At 43.3% G+C, this 23,338-nt stretch overlaps 1 protein-coding gene across 3 annotated transcripts in view; it reads left to right on the top strand.

Annotated features, from left to right (window-relative positions):
- The first annotated feature begins 12,854 nt into the window (after positions 1–12,854).
- Positions 12,855–23,338, top strand: part of CCB4 (cofactor assembly of complex C) — a 36,725-nt gene continuing 26,241 nt past the window's right edge. Inside the window, exons 1-3 of one of the 3 annotated variants that reach the window (XM_086813357.1) lie at positions 12,855–13,009; positions 13,172–13,212; positions 13,293–13,366. In XM_086813357.1, the coding sequence (XP_086669483.1) occupies positions 12,964–13,009; positions 13,172–13,212; positions 13,293–13,366 (161 nt within the window). In that variant the 5' untranslated portion in view covers positions 12,855–12,963. Of the gene's footprint in view, positions 13,010–13,112; positions 13,213–13,292; positions 13,367–23,338 lie in introns of all 3 variants that reach the window. The other 2 variants (XM_086813358.1, XM_086813359.1) reach the window with 2 other exon arrangements.

Here is a 23,338-nt window from a genome sequence, read left to right as displayed (position 1 = left end):
AGTTCCAATCTTTTTCTTGAGGGTTTTTGGCCCACGTGGCTTGTCTTGGGGAGTCTCAGTTAGTTTGGGTGGTCGAGAGGGCATTAACTGACTTGGTTGTGGGGCTGAGGAAGTTTCCTTCTGTTTTTCCTTATTTATGTACTCGCTTGATTCTCCTTCATTGAGCTCCCGAGTGGGTTCCTCCCTTAAGGTAGTGGCTTTGGTCCCCATGGTTTCTATTGAATCAGAATCATCTTCAGGATCATTCATATACACGGGGTCGTCTTCTGTCCCTATGTTAGTCTTTGAACTAGACTTGGAGCTCGTGGCATTAAGCGATCTCTTCCACCGTGTTTTCTTTTTCTTTGCCTGAGCGATTGATGCAGTATCCCTCTCTTCAAGAATGTAGTTTTGATTTTGAAGCATTGATCGTGTAACTACATTCGCGGGTACAACGGGTGTGGTTCCTCGTGCCTGGTTGGTGACCTCAACCAAATTCAATGGCGTAATAGGCGACGAGTACATGCTTCCAAGTAGAGATAATCTAGTCGCCCGAAGATTGTTTTAATGCTTGCTCAGGTGTGTTAAGATTATCAACACTGTTTTGGTTGGAATTCTAGATGTATATCTTTATGCCAAGTTTGGTACTTTATTCAAAGAAATGTAAGTGCTTTAGGAGCTTCTACATGGATATATATGGCAAGTATAGTGTGTATATATATAGGTTGGAAAGTTGAGGACCATGAGACCCAAAATGGGCTTCAAATATAAGTCTTTATCTCTACTAACTCCCCATGATGACAAGCCTTTTTTTTTATGCATGCCAGAATACTCTTGCCCGTTAGGGACAGGTCATGCCACTAGGTATGGATATAGATGTGTGAGTGTGTAAATAAGTATGTGTGTGTGTGTGTGTGTATAGGTATAGGTATGCTATGTTTGTACTTATGTATGTCTAGAGATAGATAGATGTTGTTCATATATATAGGTGGTCTCTGTGAGATAGATAGATGTTGTTCATATATATAGGTGGTCTATGTGAGATAGATAGATGTTGTTCATATGTATAGGTAGTCTATGTGAGTACCATGTACACATATACGTGTAAATATATGCATTTACATAAGGATAAGTTAAAAATGCATATACATGTATGTATAATTGATTGCTTCTATGCATGGGTACATATGGATGTATAGGTATGAATGCATATATATAATATATATATGTATGTGAACATATATATTTACAAAAACATAAATATGTGTATCTATATGTAGGCATATATGTGTGTGTACGTAAATATATATGGATAGACATTATAGATGTATGTGTATATGTATATATGTTATATACGTTTATATGTGTGCAACTCCTAAAGTATGGATGTATGTGTGTATGTATATGCAAAGAGATTTTGTGTGCATGTATAAACATGAGAGAGAGAGAGAGAGAGAGAGAGAGATTTTGTGTGTATGTATATGCAAAGAGATTTTGTGTGCGTGTATAAACATGAGAGAGAGAGAGAGAGAGAGAGAGAGAGAGATGTCCATGACTATCTTTAAATTTAAGGCCTACTCTATGGTACCCAAACCTCTCATGTCCAGAGGATGGGGGCTGCATTGTCTCCTCAAGATGTCTCCTCAAGAAGTTATCTTTTTTAATGGTGTGCTTAGCTCAGCTCGTTGTTGGACTCTCTCTCTCTCTCTCTCTCTCTCTCTCTCTCTCTCTCTCTCTCTCTCTCTCTCTCTCTCTCTTTGAGTAGGCCTTTGAAACTTAATTTTTTATTTAAATGCAAGTTTAACTCTATAATTATGTAAAAGTTGATTAGCCTTACCCTATCTATAAGGACGTGTAGAGTAAGTGGGCCGCTTAGCTTCGCCGTATGGCTCCTCTCGTTCTTGTAGGCGGGTGAAACTAATCAACATAGAAATCAAGTTGCGCTTAAATCTCCATGAGTGGCATCGTCTTCTACTTTGTTGAATCTAGCCCGTCGCTTAGCATGACCTGGCCATGTGTGTGTGTGTGTGTGTGTGTGTGTGTGTGTGTGTGTGTGTGTGTGTGTGTGAGAGAGAGAGAGAGAGAGAGAGAGAGAGAGATTGCGTAAGGAGAGAGAGAGAGAGAGAGGTGTGTGTGTGTGTTTGAGAGAGAGAGAGAGAGAGAGAGAGAGAGAGAGAGAGAAGGAGAGATAGAGGGTGCGTGAGGAGAGAGAGAGAGAGAGAGAGAGAGAGAGGTGAGAGAGACGGAGAGGGGGAGAGAGAGGGCCTGTAGTCTAGAGAGAAATCATGTGGAGAGAAAGAGAGTCGATAAAATAAATTATGCATGGTACATATGCATGCATAGATACTAGCATTATATGGAGTTATGATGGAGAGTTTGACCTTAGAGTTGATGTTGACTGAGGCCAACTCCAATTAGAGCTTGAGAAGTCATAGTTAAACGAGGAGATGGCTAGAGATCAAGTCCATTAGGCATATGAGTGTGAAGCATTGTGTCGAGCACTTCCACCATTTGTACAAGAAGGTCATGTATCTGCATAATGCCAAATGTCTTATGAGACAAATACAAATAAAAGACCATGTTAGACTTTAGCTAAATCTCTAATATACATGAAAAACGTCCTGTAACTAATCTACTACTAAATTTGTAATGTCAACCATCAAGTATAGTCACTTTATTGTTGAAAGGCAACTTTACTATTGGTTTTTTTGGGGGGGTTTGGCTCAAATATTTCTTTTGGATATATGAAAATCCTCAATGAATGCTCTACCTTCATGATAGAATGCCTAGTTCCTTCTTTCCTAGTTTCGTTGACCTTGGCTAATTATATTACATTCTTCTTCTAGAATTACATTGGGGCAACTTGTAATGAAGTAGATTTGGTTGCACATGCACATGGCGGATGGGGCCTAGGCACTTGGACTTAGGGTCATTTACATGTGAACTTTTGGGGGGGCCTTGGGATATATTAGGCATAGGGCTCATAGTAGACATTGTACCTTTTTGATAATCATCATAATATAATTCGATTACCCTCTCTTTTAAAAAATAATTAACACAAGTTTCATTACTAATCTTGTCCAAACAAAAAATTAGCAAATCTGAAAACTGTATAAAAATTAATTCTGAAAATGATTAACACTAATCCTAATCTAGAAAATGCATTCTAAAAATTGAGTTAAGAATAATGTAAAAATGATTAATCTCCTAATCAAAGCATTAAGATCTAAGCCTAGATCTTCGATAACAATGAAAGAAAGGAGAAACCAGATTAGCCTAGATTAGGTTGATTAGCCTAGGTTTAGTATTTAGATTATTGTGCTGTAGAGTTCTCCTATTTCTGTTTTGCAGAGTTACAGAGTGCTATGCTGAGTGCAGATTCATAGCGGTTTTGAACAGATTTCAGTGCAGATTTTAATACAGTTCAAGATTAATGAAGTTTTCAATAAATCTTGGAGTAAGTGCACAAACTTCAAATTCATTTCATGTTTCTTGAATATTGTGCAACTAAGGGGGTTGCTCAATAAGCAACAAATTGAAAGACAGTGATGCTTGGTGAAAGATTAAGTGCATCTTGACATTTTTTGACAAAGATTGCATAACAATTGTAAAGAAATTGTGAAAGCTTCAAGAACAGTGAATTACAAAGAACAACAATGAAATGATGTAGTTCTTGAGCAAGAAAGTGTACAAAAAGTATTAAATTTTTTTCAAAAAATCAAAAGCAAGGTCCTATCATATATTAGTGTAAATATTTTAAAGATTAATGCTAAACACACTTCTACAACAAAGATTACTAAATGTATGCCCTATGAGATGGATTTTTGCTGTAATTGTTTATTGTTAATCAAGAAAGATTCCTGAGGGTTGAACCTAGACCATTGGCACTAGCCAATATGCTCCGTACACCATAGAGCTTGAGTTGTGTTGGTTGTCAGGAGAGACTATCAACCATTGATTGGTTGGCAACCTTCAAGGATTTACAGCAAGCTAGGAAGCAAAGGAGGGTTCTTAACCTAGTTGGCGAAGGGAGCATCAAACAATATAGGCAATAATTAGCAATGCAGAACTACAATCTTGGAGTTCAGAATGAAGATCTTAATAATGTGTGCAAGATTCATTAAAGTCCATCAAATATTTATGAAAGATTACTGTAGCTTTAACAATATTTTGGTGCTTACAATAAAGTTCAATAGTTTTATAAATGGTTAATATCAATTTATCTTTGTTCTACAAGTTCTAGAAACAGTTATGGTTTTCAAGCAAGCCTAGCTTTAAGCTTAGCAACGGAAGCTACAACAAAGGTTGTTGCAATAGCTTACAACACAAATGGTGAAGACAGTGCATAGCCTCAACAAAGGCATCGGTAGTGCTGGTTGGTAGCTTAGAAAAGGAGGAGCTTTGATAGGAGAAATGAGTGCTGACAGTGGCTGATTGGATACTAAACACCTCCCCAATGGGTAGGTGACAAGCGATGATCAGTGCAGTGTCTCACAACAAGAATGCGCTTGATCATCGCCTCTATCTATGAGGCTCAGCTTCACCACTTTGGGCATCTGTTGTTGACAAGTAGCAACTACGATGACACTCAAAAGAGGACAACCAGTGGCCGTTTCATTTTTACGTAACCCAAAAAAGAAAAAGAAGAAGAAGAAGAAGAAGAAGAAGCGCCGTTTTTTTTGGTTCAGCACATCCTATCTCAGTTGATCGCCAAAGAGACCTTTCACAACATTTTGCACAAAGAAGCTCTCTTCCCTCGCTTGCAACACTTCATTGCCTTTGCTTGTTTCAAGGCTCATCGCAGGCTATGTCAGGTGGGCATAGAAAGGCTACTCGTTGAGGAGAGAAAGGCAAAGAAAAAGGAAGTTGAAGTTGAGTTAAAATAGGCATTAAGATTTATGTTTTTTTTTTTCTTTGCCCTTTTCACACTCGACATTTTTTTCCCTTTTCCCACTTCACACATTTCTTTCCATAAACCCATCTTTCCACTTCAAGGGACCATTGACCTACCTTTTGTGTTGGGGCTATTGGCCATGGTTACAAGTGTTGTTCACACATGAATACATTTTGTGGAGGGTGCTCACATGCTCTTCACAGATTGGGTGATTTAGTGTTGATTTGATCACCTTGGGGTTGTTCACGCACATTGGAGCATTGTTGGGCTTTGTTCACATGCTTTTACACATTGTGAGTCTTGTTCACACACGAGCACATTTGTGTGAGGTGTTCACATGCTTACGGATTTTATGGGGCGTGCTGTCCCACATTAGCACATTGTTGGGCTTTGTTCACATGCTTTTACACATTGTGAGTCTTGTTCACACACGAGCACATTTGTGGTGTTCACATGCTTAGGGATTTTATGGGGTGTGTTGCCGCACATTAGCACATTGTTGACTTTATTTGCACGTTTGGGTGCATAGTGTTCGTTTCATGCACATTGGTGCATAGTTTGGGTGCATTCACACACAGTGTGAGTTCATTGTGCATTGTAGTCCTTGTTCACACGCATTGAGCATTGGATAGTGTTCGCACGTAGCCATGGTTTATTACCATTACCCCTTTGCTACTTGCTATGGTCCTTTCTTTCTTCGGCAACAACATCATCTTGTGACTGTTGATGGTTGGGGATGCATGTGTGATGCTAGATTCTTAGTTGGGATTCTTCGTACGCAGTACCATGGGTTACCCAACATGATGAGATTATACATCACTTTTGCCGACTTTATGTATACATTTGGGACATCTAGACTTCAACCATTGGATCCTTCATCATCTATTTCACATAATGATCAGATTATCTATTTCACGTAATGATCAGATTATCTATTTCACGTGATGGAGGATGGAGTTGCAAAGTTTATTGTCTATACATGTTCGGCATCTATGGGATGAGAGAGATTAGCACATTCAGCGATCCTTTGACATTGAGATATTTCTTGGAAGCAAATGGATCAGTTTTTCTCAGTTGGGATGACTCCTATGGTCGCTTATTCGAGTGTCCTACATTCTTGAGTAGTCATGATTATGTTACTGAGTATGTATACTACATTGACATCGGCACAGATGATGATGATGATGTATCACACCCACATACCTATGATGATGTATCGTGCACACATACACATGATATTGATGTATCTCACACACATACACATGATGATAGTGATACACGTCCACATGATGGCAATGACACATATACACATGATGATGATGTATGTGATAGTTAGAGTGAGAGTGATGTGTATGAGTTAGATCATGTGGGCATGATCTCGAGGTCAGAGATGGTAGCGAGCATACCGAGCATCAGCAGTTATGTGCCTATCATCTTTCTTGTGGATCATGAGGATATTCTAGTTGATCGTGGTGACATTTTAGAGGATCGTGTGCATTTGATTAGTGACACATCCATTAGCACATTTGGGATGGGTGTATCCATTAGCACACTTGAGGATAGTGATACTCCCCATACGAGTCACGAAGACACCTATGAGCATAGGCCTGAGTTACTAGTGTTAGATACTTCAGGCTATTCTTTTAGGATTTCTATTTGTGGAGATAACACTGATAGGACCACTACTCCTGGTATTCATAGCATTTCTGGCAATGTTCATGTGGATATGAGAGTAGTGATAATTTTTCTCAAATTAGACCTCATAGGAGAGGTAGGATTGTGCATATGGATCTAGAGAGCTTTGTATTTAATTTGGGTATTTTTCGAGATCCAGTGATTATAGAGATTTTACCTATCTTTGGATATATGGTATATATGGATACCATTGATGGATACAAACCATGATCATGATGATGATTTTAGAGATTGTGAGGATGACATGGTCAGTGATTTGATGGATGAGATCATATCCATAGTAGATCATATGGTATAGATGTTGAGAGATTTGCATTTGATCTAGACATCTTCTTAGATCCTGTACTATTGGAGATAGATTTATCATGGGATTTAGGTCACATAGGGGCATCATTCATGGAGAAAGACCATGTTTATGAGGATGACCTTGGAGGCCTTGGAGGCCTTGGGGATGCCATAGATGATGATTTAGGAGATGATACCATTTATCTTTCATGTGAGGATACCTCTTCATTTTTTTAGTGATGATTATGTTGATATCTTGGATGATCATACGCACATAGAGGGGCTTCACATGAGGATATAGTTCACAGGTCAGATCACACTCATGCACATATAGATGCAGTGGATCATGCCTTCGACTTTTCGAGTAGAGCTACCTGGGTTGGATATGGCATGGATTTCCATTTGATTCTACATAGGGCTGACCTCGAGATGAGTTCATTTGGCTCCCATGGGTGTCTACATGATCCTATGATCTTTGGAGTTGGGATATTCATCTTTGGGTGCATTCTATGTCACTTGAGATGTATGGTGGATGATTATGTGGCACGACACTCAAATGCACCTGTGACACACCTTTGTATTGGCCTATATGATGATTCTTTTGTGCCAGGATCATTTTTCATTCCGACCATGTGTGATGGTTACATTCGATGGACTCCATGGATGTCAAATTTACATTATGGTCATGAAGATAGACTTACGAGTTTTCCTTATGACCTAGGAGCTACTACATCAATATCGGAGGTCCATGATGTACATCATATCTATTCGTTTGACCCAGGAGGGTTGACCATCCGTTTTATCAACATTCGTTTGACCCAGGAGGGTTGACCATCCGTTTCATCAACATTGGCTCTTCACATTTTCCATTCAATCCAGGTGGTTCAAGGGCCATTTCTTTGGAGTCTACATGTTTGGGTTTCTCTTTTATTCAGGCGGATGTGGTTGTATGTATTACTTCATCTTCGGGGTGACATTCTTATCTTTTCCATTTGACCCTGGAGGGTACCCGACTAGCCTCATCATCAATAGGAGTCCTTTATCTTTTCCATTTGATCCTAGGGTCATGAGATTCATGTATTGGTATTGGTGCTATGCGATGGTGACACTTGGTCATGTATTTGATTCATTATATATAGCCTTTGTATTTGTTTTGTGCATGCCCACCCTTTGATTTCAAGGATGAAATCATTATAGGAGGGGATGGTTTGTAATGAAGTAGATTTGGTTGCACATGCACGTGGAGGATGGGGCCTAGGCACTTGGACTTAGTATCATTTACATGTGCACTTTTTTTTTTGGGGAGGGGAGGGGGTGGGGCTTGGGCTTGGGCTATATTAGGCATAGGGCTCATTAAGCATTGTACCCTTTTAATAATCATCATAATACAAGCCAATTACCCTCTCTTCTCTCTAAACCTAGGCTAATCAAGCTAATCCAAGGCTAATTAGGATAATCCAAGGTTAATCTAGCTGCTCCTTTCTTTCATAACTTCTTCACTAATGCTTTTTTTTTATTTCTTTATGACTTCAATCTCATCTTTTTTCTTACAATAGTGATAATTACATGATTACCTTGTCTTGAAAAGCTGAAGTAAATACTAGTTCCCACTCATTTATTATTAGCACTATTGCACATAGTTGTTCACCTAAATACCCCTCAACTTTAGTTGTTCACCTAAATAAGTGATAATTGCATGATTACCTTGTGTTAAAGCTGAAGCAAGTACTATAGCTGATTGGCACTATTGCACATAGTTATTCACCTAAATACCCCTCAACTTTAGCCATGTACCATGTATAAGGTAAACCACCACATGGAGCTGATGTGAGGTGGGATTTCTATCCGGAGGGACTTGGTGCCCGAGGGGTATGCTAGCCCGCCCGAATATATTGCATCTATATGGGGAGGAAGTGCTAGGAGAGGCAAGGCATGGACCCATGGTAGGCACCCTAGAAACGTACTCACGCACCGGGTAGGCATGTAGGCCTTTCCCGGGTGTGGGTGGTGTTGCGTAGGTGCCGAGTGCCCCGGGGGTTGCTCTCCCCACCTTGACGGATTTGGGACCGAAAACGTCGAGACGGGACCAAAAACGGTGGAAAAACGACGGACCGGCGAGCCGTGCCGTGCTGACGAGACGCGGCGCGGGCCGGTGGATCATGGATGGAAGGCAAGACCCGAGCCGAGGCCCGAGCCGAGGCTGAGGGAGCCGAGCCGGGCATGAACGCAGGTGATCGGTGAGACCCGCAAGGAAAACGCGCGCGACGCGCTCGACGGGCCGATGGAGCGGAGTCATGAAGCATGGACCGTGGAAAGCCGCGTGCGGCAAAGGCATCACGGGATCGTTTTCGCCGGTCCCGTGACACTTGGTAGTATCAGAGCATGGTGCATTTTGGAAGCCCGTGAGGGGCGTGTGATGCCAGGTTGGAAGAAACGGCAAAAACGTCAAAAACGGCGAAAACGGCAAGTTGGGTTGAGTCCAAGTGACGGCCACGAGCCAAAAACGGCAAAAACGGCAAGTCGGGTTGAGTCCAAGTGACGGCCACGAGCCGAAAACGGCACAAAAGTTACCGACTGAGATTTGAGCCTCAAGATAAAGGAATTTGCCCGTGGTGACCTTTACCTATCTCGAGCGGCGGGAAGCAAGGTAGGGCATGGCGTGGTCGGCCCGACCCCAGCGGGACCTCGAGCTGCCGGCGCGAGGCGCCCCAAAACAACGCAGCTCCCGACGGGGGGCCTGAACGATGGAATTTGGGGACACACTATGTATGAAAAATGATCAGTTTTTCGAGGGGATCGCAACCGCGCAGTCCGTTCGAAGAAATTCCAAAATTGGCCGACATGCTTGGGGGCCAGTGGACAGTTGGGTTCCAAGCGAGGTGAGGTCCCGCGGTGCAAGTCCGACATGCAACGTTGGCACATGAGCTGAGCAGAGAAGCAAGCAAACTGGATCCTTGTGGGGCCGTCAGCACTTCCAAAAAGAAGAACAGCGGGCTTGGGGATCTTTCAGAGTTACCACCAAGGGAAGGTGATGCTTTGAAGAAAACGGCGAGGCTAGCGATACGTCAGGGTGGCACTTCATGGACTGGCAGCACCTCAGATGGGGACCGCGGGCTGGTAGCCACTCAAGGTCAAGCAAAGGAAGAAAGCAAAGGGGCCACGCATGCAGAGACAGCGCCGGGAATGGGACCGGGTCTGCTTATGCTAAGAAACTGGATGGGCGGAATGGGACGTCGTGTTGGTGTGGTGCCCAGGAAGACAGAGCAGAAAGCAAGCCGCTGAGCCAATCTTTTGGGAAAAACACAAGCGGCAAAGGCGTCCGCTAAGGCCATGGTGTGCCTTGTGGCAATGGAGCCACTCCCTCTCATCACGATGCAAACGGGCTAGGCAGGAGAAGCCGACGCCCTTCCAGATCTTCAAGGATTACATCTTGGGGAGATGCAGCAAAGCTGAAGCCCCAACTTCTCCAAAGTGCAGAGAGCAAGGTCTAGGCCGAAGGAGCCGAAGCCTTTTCCAGATCATCCCAGGATCAACTCGGGCGAGGCAGCAAAGCCGAGCTCGCACTCCTTCGCAGTGCCAAAGCAGGGTGAGGCAGAAGGCGTCAAATTCTCATGTATTCCCTATCATTTCTTTCACCTTTGTGATAATTTTGTCTTGTGGTACCCATTTTTGGGCTTGATTTATTTTCTAGGGTTGCAAGACAGATCATGAAGGTACCCTTGTGAGTGTAACATTTTTCTTGTTGGTTTGTTCAAGTAGGTAAATGGACCACTAGCTTTAATGAGTGACCAAAGGTCTTCTTGGTGACATCAAGGCAAAGAAAGCAAACGAGAGCTTTGGGGCATATCTATTTTGATCATTCCTAGAGGGGTCACATCTTATTCTAATGCACCCATGACACATCCCCTCCCTAGAGTAAGTGTACTACCAGTTGTTGTTGCGAGACCAGGTGCACCTAATGCCCACATGGCTAGAGCACCTATTGGGGCACTAACACTTCCATTATAGAACATAACTCCATTACAAAACCTTAGTGCCAAAAAGAGGAGACTATGATTAATACTCGTGGAACCATAACAAAGAGAGGAAACAAAACCTAACTAGATTACAAAGCATAAGTGCCAAAAGAGGAGCGTAGACTAAATACTCATGGAACCATAACAAAAGGAGAGGAAGCAAAACTTGACGTAATTCCCATTCCTACATAATACCCTATGTCGTGGCGTCATCACAACTTGAAGTTATTTGCCCAAGTACTTCTAATGTAAGAGAAGGGCACTGATGGAATCGACAATTTGATTAAGACCCTAAATTGCTTGGGTGTTCTCTTGTTGACATCCAATTTGGCTTTCTCCATAGTGTCTTGCTTAGTAGAATGTTTCACCTCCCTTTTATGCTTTGTTGACTTTTGCAGATTCCATGAATCAGTTAGCATGAGGCGTCTCACACTCCTACAATATTGAGACCAAATTCTTTGACATCTCCACAAGATCCTTGAGGTTGCTAGCACCTTGCCTTCTTTCTCTTAATATCCATAGAAGTAGCATCTTCTTGGCATCGAATTGAGTGGTGCTGTTTGTCTTGTTGCACAGGTGTGTGTTGTTGGCTACTACTAGTGGAGCCAAAATGTGGGCCATCATTAGGTGCTACACCACCTTCTCCTATGTATGTCAAAATACAAAAGGTAGGTGCCAACAATACAAAAGGTAAGGTTCCAACAATACAAAAGGTAAGGTATGTCAAAATACAAAAGGCAAGGTGCCAACAATATAAACAAAGGTAAGGTGCCAACAATACAAACAAAGGGGGTTACCAATTAAGAAAACTCTTCATACAATTAGTTGCTGCACCACCTTCTCATATGTATGTTAAAATACAAAAGATAAGGTGCCAAGTACAAACAAAGGGGGGTACCACTTACGAAAACTCTTCATACATTATGCACAAGCATGACAAGGAATATAAAAATGAATTACCTCATATGTATGTTAAAATACAAAAGATAAGGTGCCAAGTACAAACAAAGGGGGGTACCACTTACGAAAAGTCTTCATACATTATGCACAAGCATGACAAGGAATATAAAAATGAATTACCTCCTTGGGCATTTCATTATGCACAAGCATGGTAAGGAATACAAAAATTATTTACCTCATTTGAGCATTTTCATTATCATCGCTCACCAACTCAACAAGGATAGGACCAAGATGGATATTCCAGTTGATGAACATCTTTAAATAGACCTCGAATCGGGAGTCCTTATGTGGTAGGCCGGTTTCTTTCTTGTCATCCATGCCTATGGTCCAAAAGCTTGATCCGGAGGAGACACACGGTGGAGAGGCAAAACTGTTGAGTGTGTCCCGTTTGGACTTGCATTGGGTCTTTGACCAGTTGACCCCTTCGTTCTTGCACATCTCAGAGATAATATGCTAATAGATTTTCATTCAGGCACAAATGCCAACTTTGTGGACATTCATGTCCCCTTCCTTCTTCTCCTCAATGAGCACCATCATCTTGAAAACCTGCCAATTTGATCTCCCTTCTTGAGATGGGTGAACACCTTGATAAGTGAAGTGGCAGCAATAAGGTGTTGCAAGGCAAGTGAAACGTGATGGGGTGCCCTCCTCCTTGGAAGCCATCTCCACTTCCTCACATTAGCTTCTTTCTATGTGCTGGTAGCCCCTTCATAAGATGCCCACTCCTTATTGAGGTTGTGTAGGCCATGTTGAGATGGAGAAGTTAACTGTGCCATGGCAGGAAGCATGAGGGAGAACTCAAGGTTGTGCCTACATACTCCAGCAACGCGCGGGTTGAGTACTAGTATATATAACATGTAATTTGCAGAAGAAATTTCTAATCTCATTTTTAATTATTTTTCATTGGTTGTCATAGTAAAATATCACATTGGTTTTCATTTTTCATTGGTTTTCATTTTTCATTGGTTGTCATAGTAAAATATCACATTTCAAAAAGTCATAATAGGCTTATCCCTACTAAATTTAGTGCAAGCTGTTCACTTGTTTCTCGTTTGAAATGGCAAACAGGCTTTGCATTCTCCCAACAACATTTTCCATTCATTTTCACACTGCCTTACGACCCACCATGATGGGATGCTGCGCTTAGAAAAGGCGAAGATATCTTACTCAGGCCAAACTGGTGAGAGGAATTACTGCATTTTATGATTCTCGGTTTTTTCTCACTGGTAGGGAATTCTTTTTAATCGGGAATTTATCTCATGTTTTTAACCAATAATTCCAAGCGCACAGTCAAGAGCAGACGTTATAGCACTTGTGTTGGCCGCAACTGTGATGCTCACAGGATTAGTGCGGATCTCAATCAAGCTCCAAAAGCTCATATCTGTGAGTATATGTTTTTGTTTCCAGTAACATGTAAATTTTGGCCGTGTGGGCTCAGTCTTCCATATATGAATGGTGGTTAGGTACTATTAACTGGAATCGAATGTCTTCGAGTGGATGAATCTTTACCTGCCAATTCTGCATCAGAAATCATGTGGTATGTTGCTCCTATCATTAGTTGAATCAAAAGGTCAGTCTTAGGAAACTAAAACCGTTCTTAATTTTGGTTTTTACAATTGTGTGTTAGAGATCAATGTTGTAATCTCTGTCTAGCTCTTTTTTGCAAGGCCCATTATGTGGCATAGCCATGGTGGAGCATCCTGGTTTGTACAGTGCTGAATCGGCTAAATGCTAGTGTGGATGGATGTTCATGTATCTGGACACACATAGGGTTGAGGGTATTTATTTAGGATATCTTGTCGTAGTATCTAGTCCATACTATGCATAATGGAGTTGATAGTTATATAGTCTTGTGGGTTAACTACCATGCACGTTCCTAAAAGGTGAATTTGGGCATGTTCCTAGATTCATCTATGTATATATATATATCTTGTGCTCAAGTTGTGGGTTCCAAATGGGTGTCAAGAAAAACAGTTTTTTATGATTATTAGCATGTGGCTTGGTTATGGTTGGTTGGGCCCAGTCATGATGAAGCACATCGTTCGGGCTGAGCTAGGCCAAACATGTCTCAGGAATGCTGAAAAGTAATTTGGTCCTAGCCCATGCCATTACTCTTCCTTCTTTGTGTATGACACCCTAGTTTCCTTTAGCGCACAGCTGACGTCTTAGTAGTTCCAATCCAGCGATCAGAACTCCCTTCATGAGAGCATACAGGTGGGAAACTTTCAGTCATCTGTTGAATCATGTTTCAGGAGTAATATAGTAGTTTATTCCCCATCTCTGTTATTGTTCAATTTGTGCTTCACATCTTGTATTCAGAAAGATTGTGCATTGGCAAGTGTTGTTTTGTGTACAACACAAGACACCACATGTTACATGGTATTGGAGCTTTGGCTTGTTACAAGGCTATTTTACTTGGTGTTGTCTTTCAGAAGACCTGGAAAAATGGCAAATATTGTTTTGTGTAGACCACATGTCACTACATGCTATATGGTATTAGAGCTTTGGCTTGATATAAGGCTATTTTGCTTGATCCTGTCTTTTAGAAGACCTGGAAAAATGGCTGCAAACACCACTAGAATCCACCCACCACCTTTCGGCTGTGAGGAAAAGCTAGACGGCACCAACTATCCCCTCTTGAACAGAAAACTAAAGGGGAGACCGCCATGGGAACCAATGTATATGCCCTCGGATGTTGCCAGTTAACCTGGCCTTTGTTTTGACCTGGATGGGGAGAGATGTGGATATCTTTTGAGCTATCATGATGAGCATTCAGAGACTTTGTGTCGACTCTAGTTCAGCATGTTTTCATGTTTTCCAAAGGTGGGAGATTCTGAAGAATCAGTTTGAGACACGAAAAAGTCAAACATCATGAACCTTCAGACTCAACTTTAGTGCTCAGATGGCTGCAATAACTATAGCATTTAACACACTGTCCCAGTGTGTTGGCAGCCAATTTTTGTCACAGCTTTGACGACTGCAAAGAGGACCTCTTGTCTCAGTTTTGACTGTTAGAAGCAGCCCTCATCCATTAACGCAAGGCACAAGGAGGTCCAGACCAGTCCCAAATCAGTGTTTACAGAAAAATGCACATCAACCAGCCTGTATGGAGGACTTCAATGCCCTTCTTGTAGAGGAGGAGATGTGGCTCAAGGCATGCGAGAACTAAGACCAAGCGTTCTCCACCAGCACTAAAAAGGAAAGGGCTTAAATAACCTCTCTTATTTGAAGAAGAAGAAGACAAAGGGCAAGCATTTCTATTGCAAGGGCCATATGACCAGAAGTAGGTACGTGTAGCATGTAGAGATAGAAGATGGAGAGTTGACACCAGATTGGGTGCCAACTACCCACTTAAGGGCCCCCCTCCTGCAAGTAGGAGTATTTACTTTTATTACTTTGGAGAACTTATTTACAATGTGGACTTCACCAAGAACTTATGGATGACGGTTTGACTATTAAATGTCAAATGCAAGGAGGAAGAAGACCAAATGTCGGCTGAACCATGAAGGCACTTTAGAAGCCACTTCGGGAGTCTATGCACACCCAGATCTGCTGAGGGAATGCAGGACTCATGACTGAATGCTGAAGATAACTTGGACTGTAGCACGCTGAGGGTGCTCTGCTGAAGGTATGCATGTACAAGTCATGGGACTAAGGCACACATGGTAGCTACTTTGTTCACTGCTGAATTATGCAAGAGAGAGATGATTCCATGAATGGGACTTAGGGCGGCTTATATATGCACACCCACAACAAGTTGGCTTTCTCATATTCTGTTGGCCTGCCCACGACATGCTGAAAAATGACTATTATGCAAAGAATTTCCATACACGTGGCTGCCAAGGAAAAAATTAGGGGCTATAGCCAATTGGCTATTTTTCAAGGGTCTCCAAAATTGTTTGGCTCCTTTTTAAAAAGATTTGCCCAACTTTTTACAAACTTTTCAGTTTTTTAAGAAATATTCGCCAAAAATACATTAGGTAGTATCCTTCTTTTTAAGAAATCCAAAAGATTCACCCCAAATTCCTAAATTTCTAGGGCTATAAAGAATATATATTCGCCAATCCATCACACTCTACATTCTTAAAGGTGCCTTATTTTTTGCTGTAGGTCTTTGTTTGCTAGCCGACGAGCTTCTCCCTTGGCATGTTAGCTGACTTGGCCTCTCCCATGTTGGGCATGCTGGCCGACTAGGCTTGATGCCCATGGACTGGCCATTGGGTAGCCCATATGCAAGGCTTCCTAAGGCTGGCTAAAGGCTAGCCTAAGTCTTTGCTTCTACATGCTTGCTAAAGGCTAGCCTAAGTCTTTGCTTCTACATGCTTGCTACATGTGTCTACCCTAGGATGACCTAAATGCTGTGTTCCCCAAGTGGGTTAAGTGACACATACTGATACCCAAGGCTTCAAATGTGACCTACGTAGCTCGTGCTTGACATGTCCCTTGGACTAGAACTCACTATGGGGTCACGACATATGACAAATAAATCCCTAAAAGGTTCTACTGATGTACAAATGTAGCATTGATGATGAGCCAGTCTCACATAGCATCTCAGTGCATGGGTGTGTGCATGTGATATTCCCTCCTGCTTAGCTTGGCGAAAGTTGAATGGCTTCCAAGTAGTCCGCCAATATATGTGGGTACTCCTGGAACAAAAACGGTTTCGTTAGTGCCTCAAGTTCAAGGTTTCCTTGAACGGCGTAAAAACGGTCTCAATGGTTTCAACCATGAGACGTGGAAGACATCATGCATAGCCGACTGTCTGGTAACTTCAATTTCATGGAGACATCACTGATCTTCTTCACAATGGGAAATGAGCCAAAGAGAGCTTTGGACAATGCTTGCCCACTTTGACCATTTGGCCACCCAAATGGTCTTCTCCAGTCTCGTGCTAATTTACGGGGAGGACCAGACAACCTTCCTGCCACCCGTATTGAGGCTAGTGTGTGGATCCGAGCGCCCGGGATCCTAGTATTCGTGCCCATTTGTGACCCAGTGTGTGGGATCCGAGTATCTAGGACTCCAATTCTGCACTTTCTGATATGCCAGACGTGTGCCCGGAAATGCCAGTGCACACTGTACATGTTCCGTAACATGCGGAAGCTCGGTGGATAGAATTGGTAATTTCAATGTTCAGAATTCAGCAATCTTTCGCGACGAAGATAACGCACAACATATATATATATATATATATATATAGAGAGAGAGAGAGAGAGAGAGAGAGAGAGAGAGAGAGAGAGAGAGAGAGAGAGAGAGAGAGAGAGAGAGAGAGAGAGAGAGAGAGAGAGAGTTGTATTAACGTCTTCAAAAGGCCAAAATGACCTATGAGACCAAAAGGTTACATCATATACATGAGGTACATCGTCCTAGGTACAAAATAGTAATAAAGAAAGATAACAAAAATCTAGAACTATAAAATCTGATGTAGGTACATGAGTAGAGAGCTCTCATATCACCCTAATACATCCCTCATGGGCCACTGTGACATGGTGCCCAAGGTGGTAAAACTGAGCCGGCGTGATAAGGTCCTGCGATGATGGGAGATGATGGCCCGAATCCTCCTGTGGTGGCATGGCTGTGGGCGAGGGCCATGGGGTCTGGGGTTTTGATCTCTGCATAACTTAGTGGCTCTGTTGAGTGTCACACCTCTCGGCCGAGCTCCTGCACTAGCCTGTGGTCCAGGTATGGTGGGTGGATTGGCCCTCGGAGTGCTGGTATGGAAGAAGTCGGTGAGAGCTCTGTGTGCTTGTCCTCGAGCAAGTACAGCTGATTTGGATCTCACTAAGGACTCTCTGTGTCTGCGGAGCTCTAGAAGAAAAAGTCCCAGGCATCTCTAATCCGGTCCTAGAAAGTGGTCCGAACCCAGCTTGGAGAGAGAGAGAGAGAGAGAGAGAGAGAGAGAGAGAGAGAGAGAGAGAGAGAGAGGGAGGGAGTCAGATACAGTATTGGGCCTCGTTGGCTGAGAGCTCCCCTTGGCTGTCCTGGCCCTTGGAATTCAGCAATCCTTTGTGAATTATGAGATACTTGACTGGATTTATGCCTTTGCTATTTATAGCCCTAAAAAATGTTGGTCGGCTGGCTCTTACAGCGATCGGCTGCCGGCTGATATTTTCCCCACCACGACTAGGTTGTATGCTTTTTTATCATGTGTTTTCACATTGTTGTGGCTGGCCGCCCTACGCTTGCTGTCCAAGCCTTGCGTAATGCGTTGGTTGCTGGGCAGCCAATCTGCCCTGGCCAAGCCCCATGGGCTGGCCGACAGCCTGCCTAGCCCTTCAATGGGCTGGTGGGCAAAGTCATGGGCCTTGTTGGCCCCTTGGGGTGGCCTAAGGCCTACCCCATGTCCAATGCAAGGGATTCCATCCCTTCTCTGGGGTAGCCCTAAGGGCTGGCCCCATTCTACATGCAACCTACATGCTTCCTATAGAGATGCTTGGTGTTTGGCTGCAAACTTGACACTCTCACAACACCTGACATCATTCCAAAGGGAGACTCACAATACGATTGGCATTGCTTCATGTGCACGACAATGCACACCTCCAAGACCATGTATGGGACTTGTATACTTGACCTTGGATGCTTAGAGCGGAACCCTGGCTGACTTGTCCCGGATTGGGGCTCACAAGGGACTAGTTTCCACTCCAGGTCCTGCACCTTCTGTTCAGATATGTCCACGTGGCATCCAAGTGCGGGATGCACATGACATCCCCTTCTGATTAACTTGACGGAAGTTGCATAGCCTCCAGATAGTCCGTCAATAAAGTTGGATAGTCTTTGAAGAAGTCTTTGTCAAGCCAAATAGCTTCGTGAGTCCCTCGGTCTTGAAACTTTGTGCGGAACTGTCTTTGTCTTCGGTTGGAGCCATGCTTGAAGCGGTGCAAAAGGATCTGTTCAAGAACCATCACTTTAGCTTCGTCAATTGTGTTTGGTTCCGCTTCGTCTTTAACTTCTGAAGGGATTGGACCTACATATGGTTTTAGCCAATAGACATGGACATGGAACACATTGTGCATAGTCCAACTTGGAGGTAGCTTCAACTTCATTGACACCTCATTGGTCTTTCTCTAGATAGGAAAAGGTCCGAAGCTCCTGAACGATAAGTCTGGGCATCGCTTGCCCACCTGTTTCTGTCGTTGCTTCATAATCCGAAGATAAACCCTGCTTCCGAGAACTACACATGCCTTCGGTCTTTATTGGCATGTCGAGTGTAGGCCTCACATACTTTAGCCAACTTGTCTTTAACTAGCTCCAAAATCTCTTGGTAAGACTCCGTCATTCTGTTTGCTTTAGGTATTGAAGACGAGGTTATGGTCAATAGCGATTGTAATGGTCTTCCAAACGCTGCTGCATACGGAGTCTTGCCAATAGCTGAAGAAAATGAATCATTCAAAACTGCTTGAACTAAAGTAAAATATGATTCCCACTTACCTTGCTAATTGAGGACATAACACTTCAGCACATCGAAGGCCAAATGTTTTAGATTTCTGTCTGGCCATCAGTTTGTGGGTGAAACGCATTGGAATAGTTCAGTTTATTACAAAAATTATCAAACAATTGAAAGAGTGCACATAGCGGAAGCAAAGTGGCACTAGAGTGTGCTGAATAGAGAGTGCAAGAGAGAGAGAGATACGGAGCAACTATGCTGAATATATTGAAGCAAAACAGTCCCAAGCAAGAGACACTAGAAGTCTCATAAGTGAGGGAGCAAAATATGTACAAGACTGAATGAGAAATGAGAGGCCAGCCCCACCTATTTATAGGTGAGGAGAGTTGGTTGACTGGAGCTGAATAAGCTGGCCGACTAGAGCTGAGAAGGTGGCCGATTGGGAAAATACCAAATGGGCTGGGAAAAATTCCAGAAAAATATGTAAAATAGGGGTGGTCAGCCCACAACCAAGGGCCATACAAAAGGGACCAAAAGGACACGAGAAATGGGCAGAAACTGGAGATGAATGTGCTAACAACAATGCCCTCCAAAAATGACTAGTAAATTTGGCATGTCAGTGTAACACTATGGTCCTAGGAATGTCGAAAATCGGGTACCAATGCCGAATGAACAAATGGGTAGCATCTTTGGCGGTCACATTGGCCCTTCATGGAATAAGCATAACAAATTCGCTAAATCTATCAATAATAGTTAAGTACTGAGTATTATGCTTACCTGGAGTGGGAGGCAGATTTGTGACAAAATCCATCAATATATCTTGGAAAGGTTCTTCGGGAATGGGTAAAGGCTGTAACAACCCTATCTTCTTCCCACGAGGAGCTTTCACTGTCACAAAATTCCTTACAGCTTCTATTTGTCACAAAATTCCTTACAGCTTCTATTTTTCTACTGTTCATGTGTGGCATGTGGAGCCTGACATGACATACATGTATGGCTGGTGTAGCTTGACATGGTGTGTGTATGTGGCATATGGAGCTTGACATGACAGTACATGTATGGCTGGTGTAGCCTGACATGATAGTACATCTATGGCTCACGGAGCCTGACATGATGTAATTCCCTGGGACTAGCTATCCTAGAGATCTTTTGTATTTATGTGCTGGGAAGGTTCCAGAAGGATCATGAGCCCTGGACATTTAATCGGAGACAACTGAGCAGATAGGTGTTTTTTCCAGTCTAGCTGCACTCATGTGTGTGCATGACTTTGATTTTATCTTTAAATGACTTGTATTGTTTGCCTGGACAATGCTTGAGATTTCTGCCTGCGTTGTCCATGGGGCCGGGGACACCTGGGCACCTTGTGGATGTGTATGTGCACACCTGTTTGGGACTGACAGGTGGTCTACATGTGTTTTGCAGGTGGTAAGTATTCCCAAAAACTCAATTTACAGCTTTATGAGTTCACATGCTAATAATTATTGATGTAGGTTCACACTCACTTATAAGTGGCCGGACAACTTAGAAGTGAGTACACATTGAGTAGGACTTACTTAATACACTTGGCGGCCAAAAGCTGGGCATTGGACAATATTTGAGCCTCCTTCAAGTAGGCGCCCCCTTCTGGACCTAAAAAGCACATGTGGGAGCTAAAACTGGCGGAGGAGCTCTAATCTTGAGTAAGACTCCAGTTTTATGTGAGGCGCCTGCTTTTCTTGGTGCATGGGAGCTGGTCGACTACTTCTGTAGGCTGTTTACAGCCTTCTATCGCGACAAAAACCTAACAAGGTGCATGGGAGGTGCTGGCCGACCCCTTCTGCATGTTCTCCACTGCTGGCCAGCTGATTTACAGCTTGAACAGACCATAAAAACAGAGAGAAAGAGCTGTTCGAGGGCATCTGGACAGTTTTCCTTCTGAGCGGGGGCCTGTAGGCTTGTGTACAGCTGCTGGTTGATTTCTTTTGAGGCTACTAAGGGTTGGCTGACTGCTGAAAACAACCTTTGAGGGTTGGTCGACTTGCTCTATGACCAGACAGGAAGAAGACGACGATGTTGAGTTGTCCCGGGCTGATGTGGGAGTGCTGTGGGCTATCCATAGTTGTCTTGCATGTGCTTGATACTGGGAATGCTCACTTGTGCTGAGAATTATCAACAAATTCAGTTTATGTTATGTTTTCTTGTTTTCATATTGTATTGGAAGAAACAGGTGCAGCCAATGGTGAACCTTGGACACCCGCAAAGTTGTATTGGAAGCAGACTCCTTTTTGTTAATCTAACCATAAATGGGGGGGGGGGGGGGGGGGGGAGTTTCAGCCCATCTTCTGGCCCCTAGTGTGGTGTACTATGCAGATTTGTCATCTCTTTTTGTTTGGCATGCTCATATGTATTTTTAGTTTTCATGATTGATAAGATTTTCCGTGTACAGTTGCCCATCCGTTTACATTGGTATCAGAGCTTGGCTCTCCAGAGTTGTGCCTAATATGATGCTCGATATGGCTGTAAGGAGTCATTATCCATGAGAGAAGGTTGGGATTCTGAAGTAGCCCTTGTCTTATTGTCGCGCCTCGAAAGAGGTTGCTTTTGGTTTAAGCGGCAGTGAGCGTGTGGAAAGACTTCGTGGCCCTCTTGTAGGGGCACTGTTGCACCCTTGCAGTCTATTCGGTATCATACTTGGGGAACTAGTAGAGAGCGATTCCGGGGCACGGAGAATTCTTTTCTTTTTGAAAAGCTGGAAGATATATTATGGCCAGTTAGTCAGATCATTCTGTGGAGGACTCTTATCACCCGTACTCACCGTATGCAGGACGAAGATAGAGACAGGGATCATGTTGGGGCTTTGGCGGATAACGATCCACTGTTGTCCGCTAGGGCTGAGGATCAGCAGGATATTGATGCCTTGATGAATGAGCTTGAAGAGCTCCGTGCTTTGCAAAGAGATCCTGATGTACAGAGGGCCATTGAATTAAAGTCTCATGTCAAGGTTGATGTGGTCACTTTTGATGCAATTGCCCAACAGATGGGAATCGACAAACCTCGAGAGTTAGCTGTTGCTTATTTAAAAAGCCGTGGCGATGTTGTTTCCGATGATGAGGGCAAGTAGGTCTTCACACGGCAGCCTCGTAGGCTATCCCGTGAAGGGAACTCCAATGATGTTGTGAGAGGGCATGCAGCTCGCACCAGTAATGTAAGAGGGCATGCAGCCCGAGCAAGTGATGTAAGTGGGCATGCAGCCCGAGCAAGTGTTTTGAGGGGGCATGCAGCCCGAGCAACAGATGAGGGGGCATGCAGCCCGAGGAGATGATGTACATCGACATGCAGCTTGTGGGGATGATGAGGGGTTTTCAGCCCATTTGAGAGATGCAGAAGATCTTCATGCATTGTCGGTGGTGTCTCCATCTTCTAGGTATGTTCTTGCTCCTAAAGTTCCATCCAGAGTGGAAGGTGTTACATGGGAAATCAGCCCTAGATCTGGGCACTGTCGCCATCGTAGACATGACGAGGAGGATGACATATTAGAGTGTCGAGATGCTCGTCATAGCAAGAAGGCCAAAGAGTTCAAGTCAGGGAACAAGGACATCAAATTCGAGAGCTACCAAGGCACTTGCTTTCATAAGGCAATTTAAGATAGCCTTTTGCAATGAGGAATTTACTGAGAAATCTATGCTCAAGCATGTGGGTATGCATCTTAAAGAGACTGCAAGTGATTGGTGGATGGCAAAGCTTTTGGATAGGACAACTGCCCGTACATGGAGTGCTTTCAAAGAGCAATTTTATGATCAGTCCCTTCCTCCTCACTTCGAGAAGGATGTACGAAAGGAATGGGATTGGCTAACACAGGATGAAGGCGAATCCGTTTCCTCTTATGTTTCAAAGTTTTGGCGGATTCTTCTCAAAGTCACACCTTTCATGATGATTAGTGAGGATGAGAAGAAAAGGAAGTTTGAGTCAGGGTTGCAATGAATCATTCAAAAGAACCTTGCAGTGTATCCCCACAACACCTTACAGGAGCTCATATACTTAGCCACTATTTCTAAGGAGTTGCATGGCAAGGGAGCGTCAAAAAGACAAGAATTCAGCTCATACAACGGAAAATTCAGAGCTGGAAAATTGGAAACGAGCAGAAAA

The sequence above is a fragment of the Cibotium barometz genome, chromosome 19 (assembly GCF_041138505.1).
Source record: "Cibotium barometz isolate CiBa-2024 chromosome 19, ASM4113850v1, whole genome shotgun sequence".
Classification (NCBI taxonomy): Eukaryota; Viridiplantae; Streptophyta; class Polypodiopsida; order Cyatheales; family Cibotiaceae; genus Cibotium; species Cibotium barometz.
The sequence above is the reverse complement of the archived record's forward strand: the minus strand, read 5'-3'. Positions and strand labels throughout refer to the sequence as shown.